The 17,717-nt window shown below is 38.7% G+C and overlaps 1 protein-coding gene across 2 annotated transcripts in view; it reads right to left on the bottom strand.

Moving 5' to 3' along the window:
- Nucleotides 1–1,871: 1,871 nt before the first annotated feature.
- TSPAN13 (tetraspanin 13) overlaps nucleotides 1,872–17,717 on the bottom strand; it is a 30,629-nt gene continuing 14,783 nt past the window's right edge. The window contains exons 2-6 of one of the 2 annotated variants that reach the window (XM_026506957.4): nucleotides 10,869–11,036; nucleotides 10,134–10,214; nucleotides 9,380–9,493; nucleotides 7,975–8,088; nucleotides 1,872–2,954 (exon numbers count right to left, since the gene is read on the bottom strand). In XM_026506957.4, coding sequence (XP_026362742.1) covers nucleotides 2,880–2,954; nucleotides 7,975–8,088; nucleotides 9,380–9,493; nucleotides 10,134–10,214; nucleotides 10,869–11,036 — 552 coding nt within the window. In that variant the 3' untranslated portion in view covers nucleotides 1,872–2,879. Of the gene's footprint in view, nucleotides 8,089–9,379; nucleotides 9,494–10,133; nucleotides 10,215–10,868; nucleotides 11,037–17,717 lie in introns of both variants that reach the window. The other variant, XM_057304287.1, reaches the window with a different exon arrangement.

The following is a 17,717-nucleotide window of genomic DNA, read 5'->3' as shown; positions in this document are numbered from 1 at the left end:
TTAAAAAAAGAGTTAGAGCTTCCTTTTTTAAGTAAATGCTAAGTGGAGAGAGAAAGGCGCTCTTGAGTATACATATGGACCTTTGTTGTAATTTAAGGACAGACCCTGATCTGAACACCTCCTCTGATCCCGTGTATTTATGGACAACGTTTCTATGCACGTGGGTAGCAGCCCTCCTGTAATCCTGGGGCCAGCCGGACGTCTCTGCCTCATTAGCAGCCACTTGGGATTCAGGAGAGACCCTATTCAGAGGCCTTTCCAGCAGGTTTACAACAAACTGTGCAATGTGAGCTGTACCCCTGCACGCAGACACAAACCGAGATCGCAAGAGGACTCCCAGGACAATCCGTCACCTTCAGATCTGCCTGAGGGAACAGAAAGCCCAAATTAATCTAACAGGGCTGCTTTTGGTCCTTGAAAATGTATTATTTCTTGAGGAGTGGTTAGTCGTTAGTTACGACCCACTCTTATAATCCTATAGTTTAGTAGCCCTAAAGATTCATGCTTCCCAAGCCCTGATTTATCACTGGGCTGGCCCAAACAAGGCCAATGCAATTAGAGCACAAACTACGGCTATGGAAGAGCTCTTTCCAATATAGTCATTTGGACCAAGGAAAGTATTACATTAAGAGACACCAGAATCTCATGGAACTTCAAAATGTAACAAAGCAAACAAGGAAAATACAGAATGCCTTAAAGACAGTATTCAAAAATCTCACTTGCTCCATGTGTCACTTACAATCTCATCTTATGGTGTAAGTAGGAACATTGTTAGGGTTGCCCAGAGCTCAATATGGCATTGAAGGATGGCAGATTATGCCACTCTTTGGCATCAAGATTATTTCGAGCTCATGGTTTCTGGAAAAAAAAAAAAATGCAGACACAGGAGTAGCTCTGTAAACAGAGAAGTTAACCCTTCATTAGGGGAATTTACACTTAGAAAGGAGATCTCTGCATGTAAGAGTGTCTCCTTCTTTGTACCAGGAAGAGAAGGATGACTCTTACTCACAAGAGACTTAGATCTGCAGAAGTCACTGACTTAAATCTGCTAACAAGCCTTCCCTCTGTTTACAGTGCCCTTCCTGGTAACCCTCATAATTGTCCTTTCCTCCATTTCCCACACCCCCAACACACACACCTTTATTCAGTCTTTAGCTTAAGACAGTATCTAATATGGTGTCTTGGGCCATCTTGGGGAATTACTCAGTTTTGGGTAATACCTTACGTATACATAGATAGGCATACATGTTAACAGATATATATGCATGTTAATAAACCTGTTTTTCTCTTATTAATCTGACTTGAATTAGACAGGGTCTAAGACAAGAACTCAGAAGAGTAAAGGGAAAATTACTTTTCCTCCCTTATTGTATCATGGGAATTGCACAATTGGGTTTTCTTGAAAGATCAACCAGTCTTCCAGAGTTGTGGAGGTGACACAGCCACAGAATGCTCTAAAATTCTACTGATCATCCATTTGCCCTCTTTCTTGGCCTAAAATCCATCATCACAATTACCAATAAAACACTATATTCTACATAGAATGCAAGACAAGAACTTAATAATTGTCAGTAACATGAAAGAGCTTACATATTTTCCCCCAAATAAATACGAATGACTTCTCTTCTAAAAAACAGTTCTCACTATGGAGAAAATATTAAACACTGAAACATTTCAAGAATGAATTCGCAGAGGATGACCAATAGACATTAGTGCTGGAAGTGCATCTCCATGGCCGGATTATACACTGCAAGGGCAGCACTCAGCTCTAGGTCAAAGAAAAAGCAATAAAGGAAAAAATTCCACTTCACGTAATCTATTTAGCAATTCTTCCATTACTTTCTATTAATTGAAACATTCATACACAAGGAAAGGTTTCCATTCTTTAATTTTTTAACATAATATACAGAACCACAATACTATTTCAATTTCAAATTATGGGAGCCTCACATTCAATTATGCTTGGATTTGACAAGTTGCTGTTACAATACTGAGAAAATTCATGAAAAAGGTATTTAATAATTTGTTAGATAATCAAATATCTTTTTGCTATGTGGGCCAATGCATTAACAGTAACTTGTTTAAAAATGCAGTCTTTTGGACTTCAAATTATTATAAAAGAATATGAATATTATATAGCTATACTTTCTGAATTTCTCAGACCCATTCCATTTCAAAAGCTGAAGACAAATATTACAGATCAGAACATTCATGAGATCATATCTCCTCTGTACTTACCTATAAAAATCAAAAACTAGACCACACATTCCTAAAGATATAGCTATTTCTATGCTACATTAGTGTAATCATAAAAGACTACGAGAACTAAATTATCACTTTTATGTTAACAATTTTCACCACAATACATCTTTCCTAAAAAGACAAAAAAAAAAAAAAAAATGCAGGATTTTGGATTTCCCTTACTGAATTTAACATAATACAATCTCATACTTTCTGGCTTTAATAAACTTCAACTCTTTTTTCCAGTAGGAACTATCTACACAGCACAGTGCTACATACGATTAATTATTCCGGTGAGATGTAGATTTAGATTTACAATATGATCAACACAATAGTGCCATACAAAGTTTTCTGCAGGTAAAAATGCTAAGAAAGGCCACAGTGGACAGTGCCAGACACTGTGAATACAGTAGATTACAGGTACCACTGAGGGTCAGAGGAGATCACAAGTTTCTAATTTTTTCAGCAATGGGAAAAGAAAAACATTTAGAGAAACATAAGAGTAAAAATATATAATTCCACTGTCAATAATAATGTAATTTCTCAGATACTGCTTCCTTAAACAGGCAAATTAGTTGAACTTTAAGTTAGAGAAAGTGAACAAGATCCAAATATGAAAGACGTTCCTTGTTTTCTCATCAAAGGAATGCACTAGGATTAGCACGAGGGTCTTTCTGGTTCCTGTATCTGTAGGTCAGCCAAACACCCAGGATCTGGAATGGAAGAAAAAAAAAAAGAAGAAAGAGAAAGTAACAGTTGTATCTGTTTCTTCGGTTTATCAATAAATACTTTGGAACCTCTGAAGCTCTTGGCATTATTTGTCCAAAGAGGAAGAGATTTCTTTTTCCCTTTCAAGTCTTGTAAGTAGCCCAAATTAGAAGCCCTAACTACAAGTAATAGGAACACTGGCCCTCCAGAGATGTCTGCATCATGAGCCCCGGCACCTGGGAATAGGTGACCTTACATGGTAACAGGGACTTGGCAGAAGTGATGGGGTGAAAGCTGCTGAGACAGGGAGATTATGTGCGCGGGCTCGCTGATGTAGTCACAAGGGTCCTTATGAAAGAGAGGCAGGCAACACAAAATCAGAAACATCGAGAAAAGGCGCTGTGATGTCAGAAGCAGCAGGAAGCAGAGTCGGAGAGAAGATGCTGCGTGGCTGCCTTGAAGATGGAGGACGAGCCCGCGAGCCAGAGCGCAGGCAGCCTCTAGAAGCTGCGAAAGGAAGGACACAGCTTCTCCCACAGAGCCTCCGGGAGGAGCCTGCATTTCAGGCTTCTGACCTCTAGCAGTAGGAGAGAATATATTTGTGCTGCTTTATGCAACTCCATTTGTGATTGTTAGAGCAGCAATAGGAGCTTAATACAAGCACTGAATTGTCTGCGTAGCTAAAATATGACATTATCTTGATAATTGAGAAACTGGGTTGAGGAAAAATTCAGCAATAACAAAAACCCCACAATAACAAATTTTCCTAACACAGATCTTTAAAAAATATTATAATTCCTGTCTCTCTCAAGGCACAGGGATCTCTAATTTTAGAAAAGTACTGACTTATTACTGTGTCGTTTCCCACACCAGGTTCACCAAAGCGTTAACCAATATAATTTTTTTTTAAATTAAGAAATGTGCTCATTCTGTTTCTGCTACCTCAAAGTTGATTTACTTAACATAATCAAAAATTCTTAGACTGAAAAAGGTACAAAATTTTAATGGAACAAAATGAATTTCAAATTATATTTTCCACTTTAGATCTGTGCCAACTTTTCATCTAAATTTTATTTGACTTCGTAACTACTCATTAGCCCTTTAAACTACTTCTAGAGAACTATGATCAATCCAAAATTTTCTCCATTACAACAGTAAGAATCCCTGTGTTACTGTAAAATTCACGACTGGCAGTGATTCAATTATAACAAGTAAGAGCTGATGGAACTATAATTTGTGAGTTGAATCAAGGAAAGTTAAGTCTAATTTAAGGAAGCGGGAAGTTTGGGCTGCCATATATATATTACAGGGGAAAAAGGGAATTTACTTAATAAACACAAGAGGAGTACTTTGTGACCGGCTCTGTTCTTCACACTTCACAAATTCAAACAATCCTCCCAAACACCCTACATCATGGAACACTATCCTCATTTTACCAGCAAGGGAACTGAGGCAAAGAGGTTAAATGACAGGGTAGCAGTCACACAGGTCATGAGGCCTAGAACCGTGGTTCAAACCTGGAATCCATGCCCTCAATCACGTTCGGGGTTGTATGGGAAATCTGATGTACCGAAGGCCATTCTCAGGCTAACATTCTACCTACCGTCTCAGTCAGGCTGGTTTTTATAGTGTGGAAATACTTACACACCTGTTGTGGACAGCAACTCCTCTGACGCCCCCCAACCTGCCCAAGCATCATTTCCTTTCCCCTGTCTCAGAAACACGGGCACATAGGGAGAGAGCTTTGGGTGAGAATTTTTGAGGTTTTAAATAGTTTGATTACCAGCCTTGAATACAGGCCAATAGTGTAAGTTACAGGGAAAACAAAGCAAATGGGTACATTAGACACTCATAATTGGAAGCCACATTTTCCCAAAAGTTCATACCTCCGTTTCAGTGGTAAATGACAAAATGGGAGGATCTTTTCCTTTGCCCCATTGTTGAACCATGATCTCATCCCTCCCTCCCTGGGAGAGTCTAGAAGGGACACCACACCCGAAATGCAAAAAAGATCAAAGTTAGATAACTCATGGATTTTAAGTTTACAAAGCTGCTTAAAATGATTTAAAGATTCTCAAGGGTAATTTTGACTAGAACTGATCATGAACTCCACTGACCCTAGAACCTAGGCCTAGTACGTGGGGCACTAAATTATACAGCTCATTACATAGAAATATGTGCAATGAGCCTACACATTATTTTTATGTTTATTTATTAAATATAGAAAGGCAGGAGGTAATATGCCAAAATATGAACATTGGTTATTTGCCATTTTAGTTAGTAAATACATGTAATTTTTCATGTTCATAATTTTCTGTATTTTCTAAAGTTTCTACAAAGAACATGTGCTAATTTTAACATGTTAAAAGTTAACATGTCTCAGCTATTTTTCAGATTCTAAATCAAAGTTTCTTTTGTGGTTTAAATTTATTTTTAGCTATTGTAAATAGTTCAAAATCAAGTCTGTCTCACCAATGAAAGGAAATCATTGGTTAGTTAGCTTCATTCCTTTGATTCTGTAAAATATTGAATAAAAAATTAGGGCGCCTGGGTAGCGCAGTCGTTAAAGCGTCTGCGTTCGGCTCAGGGCGTGATCCCGGCGTACCGGGATGGAGTCCCACATCGGGCTCCTCCGCTGTGAGCCTGCTTCTTCCTCTCCCACTCCCCCTGCTGTGTTCCCTCTCTCGCTGGCTGTCTCTCTGTCACATAAATAAATAAAATCTTAAAAAAAAAAAAAATTAAAAAGTTAGTATACCTATAAAATAATCACTACCCAGAAAATATCAGGTTGGATAAATTATTATTAAAATCTCTAGCCAGGTTTCAAAGGATATGGTATATCAAATATTAAAATATAGAGCAGGATTCCATGAAAGAACACCAAGTCTTCTTAGCTCTTAACATACCTAAGACTCATGATTTTATATTCTTTGTTTTTAAAGATTTTATTTTTTAAAGAGAAAGAGAGAGAGTGCATGAGTGGGAGGAGGGGCAGAGGGAGAGAATCTTCAAGCAGACTCCTCACTAAGCACAGAGCCAGACGTGGGGCTCGATCCCACGACCCATGAGATCACAACCTAAGCTCCAACCAAGAGTCAGACCTTCAACTGACTGAACCACCCAGGAGTGTCCCCATGTGTTTATATTCTTAAAAGAATTAATACTTTAAAAAAAAAAGTAGGGGGAGGGATGAGTAGGCAGAACAGAGAAGCTTTTTAGGGCAGTGAAAATATTCTATATTATATTCTAATGATGGATACATATACACATGTCCAAATCCATAAAATGTACAAAAGTAAATCCTAATGTAAACTGCGGACCATGGGTGATTATGATATGTCAATGGAGGTTCATCAGTTGTAACAAACATCCCACTCTGGTGAGTAATGGTGATAATGGGGGAAACTATGCCTACACAAGGACAAAGGATATATGGGAAATCTCTGTACCTTTCTTTCAATTTTGCTATGGACCAAAAACTGCTCTTAAAAAGAAAAGTCCTTAAAAAAAAAAAAAAGGCATAACTGAAGGTAATGTAACCTGATGAGAAGAAAATGGAGCTGCTCAAAAGAATTAAATTCTCAAAATAAATTCAAAATATAAAAAGGAAACCATGTGGCAAAATCTGGCTAATGGGCCATATGGAAATTGCTCATCCCGGTTTTTCTCCTATCTATATTTTTAAGTTTTCATGGAAAAAAATCTTACTTTTAAAAGGAAACAAAGGAATAATGCACAGAATTGTTTTTAAACAGTACATCAATTTTCTTGAATCAATGTCACAACCAACCCACAAGTAAGACAGCTCTTTCATGAGAAAAAGTGAAGCGGAAAAAAATGCTCAGAATAGGAAAGGATGTCAAGGGAGACTTCTTTTAAAAAATGAATATTAACCTTGGTCTTTATCTCCATTTTTTTAATAACAGCCAGGTGTGAATTTTCATTCTCAAGAAAAGGAAACTGAATAGAATAAAAAATATATCCACATACACATATATATATAATGTGCTATATATTGACCCTCCATCATATACATATAGTGTATGCATTATATACACAAATGCAGTATATGCATTATATATACATTATTAAATTTGATTTTCTCCTGTTAATCTGTCTCATGTCAGTCTGACTCTTAGTCTAGCTAAAGGAACTTGAAGGGCAGAGAAAACTGTCCCTTCCCACCCACTCTAATTTAACAAGCTCATTATCAAAGAACAAAAGCTGGCCAAGGGTTTGTGTTATAAACAATGAACATTCTTTTCTATTCATTTTACATACTCATATGATTATCTCCATGAAGTAAAGCGCTGTAAGTAGAATATATGAATTTTAAAAAAATTAATTTTGATACATATTGTCAACTCAGCCATATCAAAAATGTCCACAGATATTGAGAGTTTAATAAAGACACTGCAAAAGGAATTAGCATTCCTCCAAAATTATCAAACAATACGAGTATGGTTTTGCTTATGGACACATATATTATACATAAGTGCATTAATCAATATGATAAATATTGATTGGTAAATTAATAAGAAAATAATAGTGTTTACCTGTAGGGTTTGGAAGGCTAGAAATAATGGGGGATGGGCTTGGAGGCAATTTTTCAAAGCATATCTTTATATGTATGTACGTGTGTGTGTTACATACTATACATATTAAACAGTGTGAATACCCTACCTATGCCAAAATTAAATTTAAAATTATAATTTATCATACAACTCTACAAATAGAAGAGACTCTAGAAATAACCCAGCCTAAACTCATTTCATTTGTTCATTAAATTTTACATAATTTAATAATCAAGCATCTCACTCTGTATAAAATTAATGCTAGGTCTGTGAGGTCTTCTGATTTCAAGCCAGGGCTCCTCTGATTACAATACTGGTTCTCAGTGAGGATACTTATAGATACATTCCGCAAGTTAGGGGCCATGCTAAGGTAAAATCCCATGCCCTCTTGCCATATAAAACAGAGATCCTTATGACAAAAGTCGAAAGAGAGTGAGTTATTTGTACATACCTCTGTAAAGCTGAAGAAGAGGCCAATGCCACCAACAAATCTCAAAACTTCTCCGGCATATTTTCCTATTATTGGAGCACACAGTGAGCACGGGTGGCTGCTTTTGACACAGCTCTGTATCAATTTAAAAAAAAAAAAAAGAATTTTTATATCAAAGTACAATTATAAAAAGCAGATAAACACTAAACCCTCCTAAAAATGAGTAGCTGGAGTATTATACCCAATTTGGGCCTTGGCTGTTTAGTAGTGTCCTAAATTCTTAAATGGCTCCCAAGGATCCCGAGCCCACTATACACACCTTGAGTAATTGCCTCCCCACTTTGAGTGTGGATGGGATTTGTGGATACCATAAACAGTCACTCCCATGTTTACAGTGTGGTTACATAAGACATCATCTTAACAGAATGGAGATCAGCATGCTGACTCAGATGCCGCCATGTTGTGAGATGGCTGTATAGTTAGAACCTGAGAGCAGCCTCTAGGAACTGAGGAACCCCCAGCAAGAAAATGGGACTTCAGCACTACAACCACCAGAAGCCAAATTTTGCCCACACCCACTGAGCTTGGCAGAACACCCCCCGGCCTCAGATGAGACTACAGCCCTGGCCAACACTTTGATTTCACCCAGGTGAGCTCCTCAGTGGAGGACCCAACTAAGCCATTCTCACACTCCCGATCCATGGAAACTGAGATAATACATGAGTGTCGTTCACGAGTCACATAGCACTAGAAAACTAATACAAGAGGCCTCATTGAAGGAAAATCCAGCTCAGGGCTCAGAGAGATGGTAATAGGAGTTTCCCTGGATAAATGCATGTGAACTTCCCAGCAGAGTCAAGCTCCAAGTCTATCCTCATAGCGGAGTCTGGCCTGGGGCAACAGTATGGCTCTAATTTGTCTATCACTAGCTAGGCTCCCACAGAAAGAGCACGGAGCTGTAATGGGGAAGAAGGGAGGGAGGAAAGAAGGTTAGTTCCATGGATTCTCCTCTCTGGGGATGTTTCACTGGTTAAAGAGCCCCCCAATTTAGGATAGACCACTGTCCTCCTACTACCCTGATATGCTTCAAAACCAAGATATTTCTACAGCTCTTCTGTACCTCTAACGCTGATCTGCTCTTATTTTTCTTTCACAACTTGTTCTAAGAGGAATTGAATGGGAAGAAATTAGGGGCAAAGAACCACAAGCATCTGGGTCTGGCAGGGCTCTGGGATATTTAGTACCCTCAGGAGTGGATACTTGAGAAGAGACAAATGATACAACACTGTACAGGGAATATAATATGGGTATATGTAAAGCATTTTAAAAATACAATTCAGCATTAGAAATTCCATTTCCTTCATGTTAATCATTATTCATCTGTACATAATACATCTCCAAAAAATATTTTATACTTTGTACTTACAGCCAGACAGGTGTCATTTGGGTTAAAACTTCGAAACCCACAGCAGTTTAAATTTCTCTGGATATCATTTCGAGCACTTGCTGTATTGTTCCAACCAACTTCCAGAAGCTGGCCCTAGAAAATGCATTTAATATATACATTGAAATGTGTTATCTCTGCACAAAATGTATAAAGCTAGAGCCTGCAGCTTTTAATACTGAGTGTACCTAAAATAAATACTTTTTGTAAGATGATTAAAAGTTTTCAAAGGGCAATACCTAAATCTGCAACAAAAATTAAAGCACTGCTTCTATCCCAAGAATGAAAAGTCTTAATTTTCATATGCACTTTAGAATAAGCACTTAGTTCAAAAGATTCTCAGACTGAAGCAAGACAAATTTTCCATTGCTCTAAACAGAGATGTATATTGTTTTACAAATTAAGAGAGTGGAAAGTGTAATTGCTAGAATGGTATCACAAATGTTTCACTGCATAACGGTGAGAAAAGACTGGGTGACCATCTTTCAGTAGCAGCACTTTTTACCCAGGGAAGGGAAAATTTCACTTCAAGGATGGGAAAAATAGCAACACCCGATGGCGCTTCTGGGGTCCAGTCAGCCCCACTAATGCATCAGGAACAAAAGATTTTAGCTGCCTACAGTGAAATGCCATTCTGAGCAAAGAGCAGTAATCTTATATTCCAATCATTTCTCCCCCTCTTTTCCTACACATACTATGAGGTGTAATAAAGTAAAAGGAAAAAGTCTTTGCTTACCTGTTGCTCCTGGTTCAGGGCTAAGCAAGCACATGATACAGAAAACTGAACAATAAATACAAGTAAGAGAATGATCATGTACTGAGAATTCAAGTTAAGGTATTTCTCGATACTCTTAAAATAACATAAAATAGAGGTATTGACAACTTCGGAATGTACTAGAAGGAATTCAACCAGAAAACAGAACAAATGGCCTAGAGAAAGTTTACAAAGAATATATACTATTATTTTTATTAATGCACTGTAGATATTTCATAAAAAATACTAATATTTAACTAAAAGCTGATCTATTAGATTTTCGTTTAGATTAAAATAAAAATTCTTACATATATAAAACAAGAAATAAGTATAGATAAATGTATTTAAGGTTTCTTAGCATTAAAATCTAAAAAACAATCACTGAAATGCTCAACTACATATTAACCTTTTGGAAGGGGTCTAGAGGTCACTGAATCAGTTCAGTGTAACTGAATTTGCAAGATATAAATAGGACTGTAATTTGTAGAATACATGCTTCATGATGTGAAAAGGAGAAAGTGGGAACATACAAATTTCACCCTAAGAAACATTCCTAATGTTGGTGGAACAAATACACATAGGTCATGCTAGGAGTTGCCCCCTGGTAATTCATTTCCTAATGATAATTTCCAATCAGTTATAGTTATCAAAAGAGTAATCGATAAAGGTCAGAACAAACTCAATTGGGGTAAAAATTCTGCTTTTAAAAAAGGATACAAAAAAAAGCAACACCTGATGGTGTTTTACGGCTCCAATCAGCCCTACCAACGCAATCAGGAACAGGAAGATGCCCACTGCAATGACCACACCAACCACCCGGAGGCTGGAAATCAGCCCGAAACCAATGCCCCACGCAGCGATTCCAATGAGCAACAGACTAACCAACTGCAAAAACAACCAAAAGGGCCAGGGATGGGGCAGGGGGGCAGCGGGAAGACAGAGGGGGGAGGAATACATCAATTTATATAATAATGTCAAGAACAGTTTTCAGTATCTTACAAATGACTGCTCAAACTCAATACTAGTATACACACAAGATCTTAGGAGATAGTAATGTTTTAACAAATTAAATTCATCCTCAGGCATGCTTTAAAAAAGCCCTAATAATAATCTATGAAATTATATATGAAGCCTCCGAGGTCATCTGGTTTACTAAGCCTAAATGATTTCTACCTAAACTTTTGAAATCATGGCATGTGTGAGACTCCTAGATGCCAGTACATCTCAGTCCAACGTATTGATTTCTTCATGTGGAAATCACTTTTCCATGTTTCCTTTAAAGCCAGTTGCACTGTAACCTCTGTGATGCCTTCCTCATCCTCTATAAACTGCTCTTCGAAGATGGTTCTACTGTTCCCCTCATCACATCTTCATTCTGTTGCCAAGCCTGTCTCTCCTAGGACGCTGGGGGCACCTTGAGAGGGAAGGCCCATCTTCTCATCTGTCTATATCCCCAGAACTTATCACAGAACTCGGGTCTTGCGAACAATCAAAAATTTCTCAAAGAATTATTGAAAAAAATTGCTCTAGATGTCATCAGGTATCCTATTAGAATTCAGAGAGAAAGAGGTCATTAAAACTCTTAGGACAAAAACAACGTAGGAGACTTTAGCTATTTTAAGTAAAGTGATATTCTGAGCAGGATGAAATTACTTTATACTCCATCTACTTATACACTTATAAAATAAAACCCAGTGAAGAGGTGGAGTGCATGCCTCAAAATCAGTCAACGCCTGTAAGACACAAAGTTACAATTATTTCTTTAAAATAGCAAATAAAGGGGGGCGCCTGGGTGGCACAGCGGTTAAGCGTCTGCCTTCGGCTCAGGGCGTGATCCTGGCGTTCTGGGATTGAGCCCCACATCAGGCTCCTCCGCTGGGAGCCTGCTTCTTCCTCTCCCACTCCCCCTGCTTGTGTTCCCTCTCTCGCTGGCTGTCTCTATCTCTGTCGAATAAATAAATAAAATCTTTAAAAAAATAAAAAATAAAAAATAAATTAAATAGCAAATAAAGAGCATGCCATGTAAATATGATGTTGAACTGATAGAAGATAAAGCTGAAACAGGTATGTGGGAGGGTTGGGGGCTGGGGTTGTGGGGCAGGAAAGAGGCAGTATCTTCACTGAGTGTCAGCCATTTCCTGGAGCAGGTGACCATATAATACATAGTTGGGAGGAATCAAAATACATAAAATATAAACTTTCTAGCACCATTTCAAGACCCAATAAACTTTGTTTCGAAATATAAAATAAATCACCACTCACTCAAAAGGATTTTTACTCAAATATTTTATTTTTTATACGTGGAATCATAGTTTAGTAACACAAATTTTAAATATCTTGGTATCTAAAACCTCCTACATGTGTACAGATACAAGTAAAACTGCTAAATATTGACAAAGAACACCTATTTGTATTCTTTAAAAGATTGTATTTATTTTAGACAGAGAGAGAGAGCATGAGAGAGCACAAGCAGGGGGAGTAGGAGGGGGAGAAGCAGACTCCCCACTGAGCAGGGAGCCCGACCTGGGGCTCGATCCCTGAGCCGAAGGCAGAGGCTTAACTGATGGAGCCACCCAGGTGCCCCACCTATTTTACTTTTGTCCATTTACTACAAAGCAGATCTTGAGAAGGAAAAAAACTGCTTGTAGCATGATAGAACCAAGTTAGGGAGTTACACGGACTTGCTGTTCTCCACGGTGGTTAGTACACAGAAAGATTTTGTTTTCAGAGGGAGAAGGAAAGGGAAGAATTCTCACAACCTTTGCCACCCAGAAATTGCTTGGCCCCTCTCATTTTCTCAAGTGCTCCTTATCAGCAGGTCCATTTGCTTCTGTCTTGTTTTTATCTTCTCACTCGCCATCTTCTCGTGACTTCCAGCTACCTGTGATGGAGAAAAAGTTCTCTGCTCCGTCACCAGCGAGCTTACTCCTGACTCTGTGGTATCCAAATATAGCATGTTTCCTTCCACAAGGGGTGAAAGAAGAAGGTGAGAGGATGCAGGGACAGGCCTTCGCCTGGGCTGTGCTCAGCATCCGCACTGCGTCGTGGGACCAAACGCTGAAGGGGCTCCGCATTTGCAACACACAGAGGGACTCGCTCTATCAGTCAGGTTCTCCAGAGAAAGAGAACTAACAGGATATATATTTAGAAATAGAGATTTATTTTAAGGAATTGGCTCATGCAATTGTGGGGCCAGCACGTCCCAAATTTGTAGGAGGACAGCAGCTTGACAATTCAGGCAGGTTTTCTATGATACAGTCTTGAGGCAGAATTCTGTCTTCCATAAGGAACCTCCAGCCTGGGTGGCTCAGATAGTTAAGCGTCTGCCATCGGCTCAGGTCATGATCTCAGCGTCCTAGATCAAGCCCCACATAGGGCTCCTTGCTCAGCGGGGAGCCTGCTTCTCCCTCTCCTTCTGCCCCTCCCCCCTGCTCATGTGCATGGTCTAATAAATAAAATCCTTTTTAAGAAAAGAAAAAAAAAGGAAACCTCAGTCTTTGTTCTTAAGGTTTTCAACGGATTGGATGAGGCCTACCACAATGGGAGTAATCTGCTTTACTTAAAGTCAATTGAGTGTAAATGCTAAGTCTAAAAAAATGACTTCAAATCAATAGCTACGCTAGCATTCAACCAAACATTTGGGCACCATGGCCTTGCCAATTTGACACATAAAATTAAGCAGCACACCTGCCAACTTCAATTCCTCGGTTTGATGCCTATTTCCTAATTCAACTAAATTTTGGGAGCAGCATTATCACTATTTCTCTATTTGAGTCTTAGAGCCAAAAAGATCAGAAGCATGAATAATATGATATTACAATTCTTCTAACCCCATTGCTTTAAGGAATCCTTTTGGGAATCCTACCAAATCCTTAGTATATTAACAAAATTCTCACAAGTCAAATAGCCAACAACAAATGACTAGTGCCCACTATACACTCCAGAGATGAGATATCCCTACTAGAGCAAAGGTTGGCAAATTTGCCAGATATTTATCACCTGGCCTCATGGATCACACAGTCTCTGCCCCATCTATTCGACTCTGCTCCTCTAACACAAAAGCAGCGGTAAACGAATGAGCAGAGCTGTGTTCCAGTGTCACTTCATTTCCGGATACTGAAATTTAAATTCATGGAATTTTCATGTGCACCAAAATATTATTCTTCCTATGATTTTTTAAAATATATTAAAAATATAAAGCCATCCTTTGTTGGCAGGCTATACAGTAATAGGCAGTGGAATGGATGTGACCCATAAGCCATAGTTTGCTGACCCTTGCTCTAGAAGTCAGGGTAGCAGAGACTAAAAAATTACAATGGGACTAACCATTGCTTTACCAGATATTTTTACAAGATGGGTCAGAACGATAATCAGAAAAATCCAGATAAATAGAAGAGGCCAATGGCTGCAAAGAAATCCTAAAGGAGCAGGTTATGGGCTGAAAAAATGACCATACTGTGAATATTACTTTATATAACAAAAGAACAGAATATAAATATTCTAGGGGTGCCTGGGTGGCTCAGCCGTTAAGCGTCTGCCTTCGGCTCAGGTCATGATCCCAGGGTCCTGGGATCAAGCCCTGCATCGGGCTCCCTGCTCAGTGGGAAGCCTGCTTCTCCCTCTTACACTCCCCTTGCTTGTGCTCCCTCTCTCGCTGTCTCTATCAAATAAATAAAATCTTTAAAAAAAATAATATAAATATTCTATTATTTGTAATAAACATATAATATTTATCAAGTATTTTATAAATATTTTATATGGCAAAAGATATGACAAAATTAAAAATCTTAAAAGGAGGAGCTTATCCTGGATTATCAGGTAGACCCTAAATGTGATCACAAGTACCCTTACAAGAGAGAAGCAGAGGGAGACACAGAGAGAGGAGAGGCAGAGGGTGGTGTGGCTCCCGGCCAAGGAATGCCAGCAGTCACCCGAAGACAGAAGAGGCTCTCAGAGAGAGTGCAACCCTGATGATACCTTCGTGTTGGACTTCTGGTCTCCAAAACTGGGGGAATAAATTTCTATTGTGTTTAAGCTGCCATGTTTGTGGCAATTCGTCCAGGAAACCCTACAGAACAATTCACACGGCGGGCACTGGACAGGTCGGGAACCGTAACTATTACAGAAAGCTGCCTGATAGTTTACCACTAATGGACTCCTCCCATGAGGCTGGAGTAAAGTATTCAGGTATCCTTGTGGGCACCCTCCTAGAAGACCTAATCCTTTATTTACAGCAGCAACATCTCAGCAAAACGTGAAAACTGTCTTCTGCTCTCACAGTTACCACCTTACAGGCTCGTTAATAATGAGAATCTTTTCTCTTTTGAAAAATAACATCTACAACTAAAAGAGAGGGATACTTTATCACAGCAATAAGAACTTCCAGGTCTCAGACTAGGCATTATGCTATTATTGAAAACAGTATCTAGAACATTCACAAGTACCTCTGCTCTGATTTTTTTTTTTCTGAGCAGGGGAAGAAAGAGACTACTCCCGTCAACAGACCTCTCTGTCAAAAGTATTTTTCACCAAGCTCACTCTGCTGTGTCTCTATAGGTGTCCGTCTGTCCCTATCACCAATACAAAGCACTCCTCCTTTAAAAACAGTGAAGAGACTTTATCAGGTTCCTCTTGTCACTTTAATAAATTACCACCAGTTTAGTGGCTTCAAAGAACACAAATTTATTCTGCTGCAGTTCTGGAGGTCAGAAGTCCAACATAGGTCTTACTAAGCTAATCACAATGTCAATAAGGCTGCATTCCTTCTGGAAGCTCTGGGGGTGAATTCCTTTCTTTGCCTTTTCCACCCTCTAGAAGACACTTGCATTCCTTTGCCTGTAACCACTTTCTCCATCTTCAAAGCCAGCATCGTAGCATATTCAAATCTCTTAGTCTACACCCTGTTTCCCTAAGCACATCTCTTTTCTTTGAGTCTAGCTCTCCTGCATCCCACTTATAAGGACCTTTGTGATTACACAGGGCTTCCCCAGATAATTCAGGATAATTGCCCCTTGGCAAAATGCTTAATTTAATCACATTTCAAAGTTTCTTTTGCTATGTAAGGTCACATAACGATCCATATCCAAAGATTAGGATGTGCACCTTTGGGGGCAGAGGGACATTATTCAGCCTACCATAGAGGGTTCTGGGATCATTGGCAACTGAGCTACCATAGAATCTCTCTTGCTCCAAATACTTTAAAATATTGTAAAAGGTTGTAATATTTTATTTAACTGAGCACCAAGAAACTATGGGAAAGTCCCACAGGCCGGAAAGGAAGGGAAAATGCAAAGTCAAAGTGTAAGCATACAATGGGTGGGGGCGGGCGGGAGTTCTGGGTGGGAAGGGTAGGAAGGAGTTCCCAGATCAGAACAATCCCTAAAGAGGAGGGACTTGGGTTTCAATCCAGGTAGGACTGGGAAGGAGAACTAGGACCATTTATGAGCATTTCTAGAAAGCTATATTTTCAGTGTAAGGCGTTATAGAAAAACACCACCACCACACCCAGAGTGAGAGCAAAGATTTCTCAGTCCCTTCAAAAAGCTTTCTGCAAGAAAGAGAAACTCTAAGCCTAGAGTCTGGAGTCTAAATGTCTGCAGTCTAAATGTCACTACCCAGGCATGCAGGAAGCTGATTCTGATAAATCAGCCAAGCGATTCAGATAAAAGCTGATCACAGGCAGTAACAGGATTTAGGGAAGGAAAACTCACAGAAGCAAACCCAAAATGATTCAGGAGGGACGTTTGGAAATCCTGGCCCTCACACCATTCCCAAAGAAAAAAGGAAAAACTTTGCTGTCAATCAAAAATCACAAAATATATAAGAAGAGGGAAAAAAATCTGCCACTAGAGAGATACAACAGAAACAGCAAAAGAAAAATTAGAGCCCTCAAGAAGTGGAGGTAATAGAACTAACCAAACGAGACTAAAATTATTATGTTTAAAGTGGCTAAAAAGATAAAAGAAGAAATTAAAACAATATGGACAAAACCGTATTTAAAAATAGAGACTTGAAAAAGAGCCAATAGAGCAAAGCCAAAGAAAGTAGAAAGAAGATAAATAAGGCTTCCTTAAAAAAAGAGAAGAATGACAGGCCTTCAGCAAAATTATTTTTTAAGAAAAAGAACAAGGCTAAATTCCCCAAAATGTCCTTAACTGATGAAGAATAGCTATCAAAAACTCAAAACAAAAATCATACTCAATAATAAAACCTGAGAAACATTTCCTTCAAAATTCAAGAATAAGACTAGGGGCTATCACCCCTTCTAGTCTGCATTGTAGTGGAGATCTTAGACAACTGAATAAGAGTGAACATCGAACAAAGATGAGGAGAAACACAGCTGTTATTATTCATATTAATAGGAGTAGCCACATGGGAAATCCAAGAGACTGAAAAATATTAAAATTGGTAAGAATGAGAAAAGTTGCTATAAATAGGAACAATGAACAAACGTCAACAGCATGCTCATGCACCCCCAAAAAATTTTTAATGTATTTTTTTAGGATGCGATTTGTAATAGGCCCCACAAATATCAGGTACATATAAGTAAATCTAAGAAAAGTATTA

Source organism: Ursus arctos, unplaced genomic scaffold (genome assembly GCF_023065955.2).
Source record: "Ursus arctos isolate Adak ecotype North America unplaced genomic scaffold, UrsArc2.0 scaffold_3, whole genome shotgun sequence".
NCBI lineage: Eukaryota > Metazoa > Chordata > Mammalia > Carnivora > Ursidae > Ursus > Ursus arctos.
The sequence above is the reverse complement of the archived record's forward strand: the minus strand, read 5'-3'. Positions and strand labels throughout refer to the sequence as shown.